At 40.9% G+C, this 6,848-nt stretch overlaps 1 protein-coding gene across 2 annotated transcripts in view; it reads left to right on the top strand.

Annotated features, from left to right (window-relative positions):
* Positions 1 to 4,254: 4,254 nt before the first annotated feature.
* Positions 4,255 to 6,848, top strand: part of LOC308132357 (netrin receptor UNC5C-like) — a 190,375-nt gene continuing 187,781 nt past the window's right edge. For both annotated transcript variants that reach the window (XM_080499435.1, XM_080499434.1), the window contains exon 1: positions 4,255 to 4,643. In XM_080499435.1, coding sequence (XP_080355561.1) covers positions 4,523 to 4,643 — 121 coding nt within the window. In that variant the 5' untranslated portion in view covers positions 4,255 to 4,522. The remainder of the gene's footprint in view (positions 4,644 to 6,848) is intronic.

Below are 6,848 nucleotides of genomic sequence, written 5' to 3'. Positions count from 1 at the left end.
TCAGATACTGTATACCAGCAGTCCCCAACCCCCAGGCCAGGGACCAGTGCCGGCCAGTGGGTCGTTTAATACCGAGCTGCACAGAAATAATAAATAACTTAGATTATTTCCATTTTAATTTTAATTTTAAGTTATTAGAGTCTGAACAATCTTTTATTTTGAAAAATGACCAAATTGTCTCCGTTACATCTGTCTATGACTCACACTTGTCTTGGTCACGTGATACGTCGTCGTCATCGTCCTTGGCCATCTTCTGGCTCATGAGACGATGGGCTGCACCAGGTCCGAGGTGTAAAAAATGTGGAGACCGCTGCTCTACACTGTGATGGTTTTGCTATCATCGGAACACATTTCAGCCTCTGACATGATGATCTTTAGCGCTTGCATATTTAGGGAATTTATACAGCCTGATAAACAAAAACTAGTTGAAGAAGGAGTAATCATTCCAACCAACTAGAAATGGGAATTGAATAATGTAGTAACTTTTAATCTTGATGAATAAGCAAACTTTTATCTAAAAAAAAAAGGTCAATACAGTTTTAATCTGTGCTGAAAGCAACAAGTAAATCCAGCAGTGTTGGAGCTTAGAACAATTCTACTCCAGTGATATGACTGTTTACACTCCATCCATCATCCATCATCCATCCATCCATCATCCATCCATCCATCGATGCTCTATACTATTCCCCAAACAATTTTATATTTCAAGACAGATCAGTGGCCTTCTAGTAAAATCCACAATTCAAAGTAGTAAAAAGAAGGTGGGCGCTTAATTAAAAATTAAAATAGCTTATTTATTCTACGTGCATGACTAATGGCCAGTCTATCCAATAGCATCACTTAATGTAGCTTGCTTTTATTTATATTTTATGTTGATTGGTGAGCAAAAAGAAGTTCTGGTTTTACAAGGACTATCTTGTAATTGCCACTGGTTTCCAGGCAACATGAAGGTGATAACAATTCTCCAGGGACTAACTTGCATTCATTCGGATACCACTTTGCTCCTTGGGCTCAGGAAGAAAGCAAGCTATTATAGTCCTGAAAATGGGAGTTTGTTCAATCAAAAAGTATTTGAACATATGTCTAAATTGAAATTGGCCATTTTCAACATCAAAATGAGACATTGAAAACAGCAAAGTGTTGTGGAAATAGATATTTTTTTCTTTTCAAATTAGTGTAACCTAATGATAAAAATTACGATATTTTCTCAAGCCTTGTACCCTGTCTGGTGTCTCCCTCTTCTCATTATCACTGCCTTCTTTGATGCTGTGGGCTGCAGACACAAGCAACCAATGGGAAACATGTTCAACTTTCTGAACACTATAGCTCTCGCTGTAATGATGATAAACATGAATAAAGTGATGTTGCATTGTCTTTGATCATCCTCACGTTCAAAGAAAATGTCTGATACAGAGACAGTGTGACCTGTAGCAATTGCAGCTTGAGGGCTCTGGGACACAAGCACACAGACACATACACACACACATGGACACACGCACACAGACTTTACTTTTGCAGTTTAAGTGGTGGGATTGTCCAGAAAGCACATCTCACTGGCACGGAAAAAACAATCTAAAAAAGAAATGAGTCATAGGATCCAAGTTCACATTTGATAGAACTGCCTTTCCAAGAATTTGAGTTTGTATCAACTTTTTGGCAACAACGACAATGATAGTGACACATTCACTTCAAAAGGAATAATACAAATAAGATAAGAATTAGGTAAATTGCCCAAATTAACACTTGATGCTTGCTGATGAAATACCTCCAGCTCCTGCTGACTTCCGTTCAGTTTCAAATAATCGATGTTGGGATTGGAAGATGACTCACTCTACCTACTGAAACACCTCTATCATCTCTTTTATTAATGGAGTAAACAAAAAATATGTGAAAATGTGAAGTTCATGATTTTTCCAATTATTTCCTTCAATTTGGTGTGAATTTCACCGAATTTGATGAAATACTAAACTAAAAAGAAAGAGAACATACTGTATGTGCGAGTAGTCCACTATCTGGCAAAAAAACCCCAAAACAAAATATATCTCTGTTGTCATTTGGGAAACTTTAACAACATACAGCCATCCTGTAATTTGTAAGATGTACCAGTTATTGTTGATACAATTGGGTTGGTGATTGTGATTAGCTACTATTGGATTATATGTGGATCAGTTGATGCTTTATGTAACCGTGACATAACATAACCACACTCCTTGCCCACATTGTCCTCGCTCTAAACTGAAATAAAGTTAACAAACATAGCCTTCAGGACTTGAAACGAGGTTTGATGCAAAATCATTGTTTTTAATTGGAAACTTACTCATGCATTGATAGCTATCCAATTAAATATTTTGGTCTCATCTAAAGTTAACAATTGAGCCACCAACTAAAATGTCCAACCCCCACCCGTCAACATTATTAATGTATAATGTACATAATGAAATGCATCTGATATATTTAAAATTAATTTTAAAGTTTATCAGGCTGAACTTACCTACACACAATTATAAAATATTTTGCTAAAACTACAGTTGAACACAACTCTAGCTTACCACACTGACACATTTGATGGTCTATATAAAGTATATACGTGTTGTACTGCCTTATGGAACTGCAAATCCCTTGCCATTGACTGTTGCTAGTGTAAGTGCTGATCCATATCCAAGTGTACCATATGTTTCTTGTGTAACTTATTGCTTTCCCATTCCCAATAAAGTGGCAGAATAAAAAGGCTTTTACAGGTCCCTGTGGGTAGCAGCTACTTCCACTGGTAGTCACTGAGCTGCAGGGCTGCTGTGGTGACAAATGGCACCAAGCACATATTTTACTATTGCCATTTACAATGCATGATCCAGGCCGTGCTGCTCAAATGGCTGTGCGGCAACACTGTCGAGAGTTACGGCAGCCGTGCGTGCGCGTGTGCGTGCATGTGTGCGTGTGTGCGTGCGTGTGTATGTGTGTGTGTGTACCCACTGCAATCTCACATAACACATACATTAAGGTTGTTTTGAGTTTATTTATAGACTCTCTTGTGTTTATCTTTTTCTTAAGTTGTCCAGTATTTCAAGTTGATATAGTGGTTGTAGATAATTAAGCAATATCAATATTACATTTGTGGTGATGAGATTTGTACAAGCAAAACCATTGATATCCTTGCACAAACACAAGGAAATAGAACCGTGAATGTGAAACAAAAATTGCTCATCTTCTAATGCAGTAAACTCCAATCCATCAGTCAATAAGACAAACAGAATGAGCCAAGTTCTTTCTTAACATGATTACAATTATTACCATCTAAAATATGTAAATCAAAACAATTACAATTACATTAGGATGATATAGTGGCATTACCCAAATATTTTGTTTGTTAACATAGAGGGAAATATCAGAGAATAGCGGGGTTCTTACATGTTGGGGAAAAAAGTGCAATATATAATTCTATTTAAAATTAGTACAAATAAAATACACTGTGATGAATAAGACAATCAAACTCTGACTTAGTTGAACTGTGAGGCTGTAAGGCTGTGCCATTGGCAGCTTTCCTAGTGATCTATTAACGGTCCCTCTCCAAAAACAAATTACTGAGGAAGTGTTTTTGTATAGTGCCCTCACCCCCACCACAGATGATCTGCAGTTTCTGACCCCCGTCCGTAAATGAAACTGTCGCTGGACTGTGCAGTCTGTCCCACAATACGTCCTATCGCCGGTGCAGCAGACGTGGCCGTCAGGGGGCAGGCATCAGTCGGTGAGCTGTACAGAAACACAGTCGCTGGCTTCGCTCCACACGAGGGGCAACCGGGAGCGCACGAGCTCGTACACGCGCAAACCACAGTCAGATGCAATGCATAATATATAAGAATAAAGTGGGAATATATAGTACAAGTTAATACAAGTCACATTGCTCGTAGTATTTAAGAATTTAAGTGTGTAAAGTAAAGTAAAAAATACTTACAAAATTTGTATTTACAGGAGAGTGAGAGGTGGTTCACATGTTTTTAATATTGCCATAGTTAATAAGAACAAGACGAAACAGCAGAGGCAACAAATGAGTACACATGTGCCTACATCTTATTAAAAGTCATACTTGCTGAGTTATATTTTCGTTTTCAGTGTTGTCGATGAAGTAGCACATGAGAAGAAAGAAGAGAGGTGGAAGAAATCGTCTCGTGTGGTAGCCAGAGGGCGGTGGCATTTCTCTCTCTCTCTGCGTAAACTGAGCCGGTGGAGACGGAGAGAGGAGAGCGCACGGAGCGGAGAGAGGAGCGAGGCAGCAGTGCCGCTGACAGTGAGGGGACCCCGCGGTTATTTCCACCACCTCTGTCTCTGCATAACCTGCGCTTTTTCCCCTCCCGAAACGGACTTGGGCGTTGGGACTAGAGGCTGTACCCCTTTTGATTTGGGACTCGTTTGATCCATCAGCAAATCCCGTGGTGGTGGAGAGAAAGAGAGAGGGGGGATCCTGGTTTTCCCCCACCGTGGACGGAGGAGTTTTGCGTGTTTTTCTGTGTAATACGCGTTGCCTGTAATGGGTAAAAGTGGACAGATAAGTGGAGTAGCACTTAATAGAGGCTCTTGCTTGGTGAGAATGTGCGCCACGCCGGGGATCCTGGTTCTCCTGCTGCTTGTACACGCAGGAGTCGCCCAAGGTAAGAGGAGAGCGCGCATCGTCTTCCAAACGCTTCAATTAGCCGACACCTTATGTTTTTTTGGGGTTTTTTCCCTTTCAAGTGATGGACCGTTTCCTTCGCCGCTGAAGAGCGAAACGGCCAATTAGTAGGCAAGACGGGGAGGCAAAAGTCGCTCCTTTAGAGGAGGCACACTTTCATGTTGCCATCTAAATTGCCCGAGGAGTTGATGTTTATGGTCAATGTTGACGTCTAAACGGCTTATATGCTTAAATCCAGCCCGGTGGGCACAACTCGCAGCCCACGTTTTCCCCGAAAGGCATCCATACCCTAAATCATCTACTACACCTGGGTTATACACAGTTAATTCACAAAGGTTGAGAATGAAGCCGCGTGGGGGGAAAAAGTGCACCCTCTGCGAATAACATAAATATGAGTGTAATTTGCGCAAATAAACTCCGGAGCAGCTTGAGAGCTGACCGATCTGACTATTGCGTTGATTTATCTTCTTGTATTCTTGCAGCTTATTGACTAGCTGAATTTAAGAAAATAAAGTGTGGATCCACAATTTGCGGCGTCTCATTGCTGAGCGCTGCGTAAAAGACAAAATATAAGGCGCCGCTTTAACAGCTCTGATTTGGGGGGGAGCAGAAGTAAAAAAAAAAAAAAAAACATTCCGCCGCCTCGAGCTCATTTGCCAATTACAGATCGCACACCGACACCGGGAGTCCGTGAGAAACACGCTGCCGAGGTCCACATCTCCCACTCACCGTGATCAGGCGGTGATGGAGATCCTCCGTGCTGCCGCTGGCGTGTCAAAACGAGAAGTCTCCGCGTATTAGGAGTGAATTCACGCGGCGCCACAACAGGAATATTAAAGTGATATTTCTGAAAAACGGTATGCAGCTGCTCACCGAAGCCGCCGTCCACGAGCCCCAAAGAACCAGGGCCAAGGCAGCCTAACTTTACCCGCCGTTTCGATGTTTTATTTACTTTTGTTGTTACAAATATTTCTGTGGGATTCATAATTTAGTAGGCTTCTCCACGCCGAAGTGAGAAAAGAAAAGAAAAAAACAAAACACCTGGCAACATCTTTCTCTGGCACTCTCTCTGACCTTTGGACTAAGAACTTGTATCTTAAAATATTTATACAACAAAAATAGAAAAAAACAAAACAGCTTTTCTGTTGTTACATATAGCTGCTCTGAATTCTGTAAGTCCGTTGGAAAGTAGGATCTCATCATAATCACTTTCAGTCAGATTTGACCACCTTAGTAACTTTGGAACTTAAATCTTTACACTTGATTGTGCAGCTAATATTTCACCTGAAAGCCTCTTTAAATGATATCCGAGTGTAACATGTCTATTCTTCAACAGGATGCAGACTATAATTTGCTATTGACATTACATATTGGCCTTGTGCTGAATTTGGAGAGTAATTGGACATGATGTTGTTGCCACCTTTCTAGTTGCCCCAGGGAACAACATTTCAGCCACTCCCTCCAATATTCATTATGACCATTCTCTATTGGTTTATTGTTAAATCAATACATAGCAATTTACGGACACAATTTGAGCAGGGTTGCACCCACTGCTGATAAATTGGATGCTGGCACCAATAAGTGACTCAATCAGATTTTTGTGAAGAAATCTGATAATTGAAAATCCAAACTGTTGATGCTTTTCAAGCATGTGGAAGTCTTCACAAAGTTCTTCCTTCAGTCTCCAGTCTTCTATTTTATTTTATTTTTTAGGTTTCTGTTGTTCCCCTCGCCCACCTGCATTCAGCCGGACTATTATGTCAGTGTGTGTGGTTTTTTTTTCTCTTCCAAACAACTTGGCTCACGTCTCTGAAGTTGTTTCTTTGTGTGTGAGGAGTCATCCCGTGAGTTGATGCACTGAATGGGGCAAAGCACACAAACACAACCTCACTGTGTTGGAGTGGATTCCTTTGTGTGTACCTAGCTTATCCTCTGTGTGTCGGTGCTGAAGTCAATTCCCCTGTCCATTCAGATAGAAAGGTTCCTTCAAACTCCACCTCATGTATCTGTGTGCATTCTGCCTTTGAATGGGGAATACAAATAGTTGTTCAACCCAAATTATCCTGCTGTTTATTGCTGCTCATGCATCATTGAGTGTCTTATGGCCAGTTGTCGCCTCCAGTTTTAACTCTGCCGCGGAGTATGTGGTTTGGCAAGTTTAATAGCCGAGTTTGTTTTCGGGGTC

This window comes from Blennius ocellaris (assembly GCF_963422515.1).
Source record: "Blennius ocellaris genome assembly, chromosome: 7".
In the NCBI taxonomy this organism is placed as follows: Eukaryota; Metazoa; Chordata; class Actinopteri; order Blenniiformes; family Blenniidae; genus Blennius; species Blennius ocellaris.
This window is presented reverse-complemented; position numbering and strand designations above follow the sequence as displayed.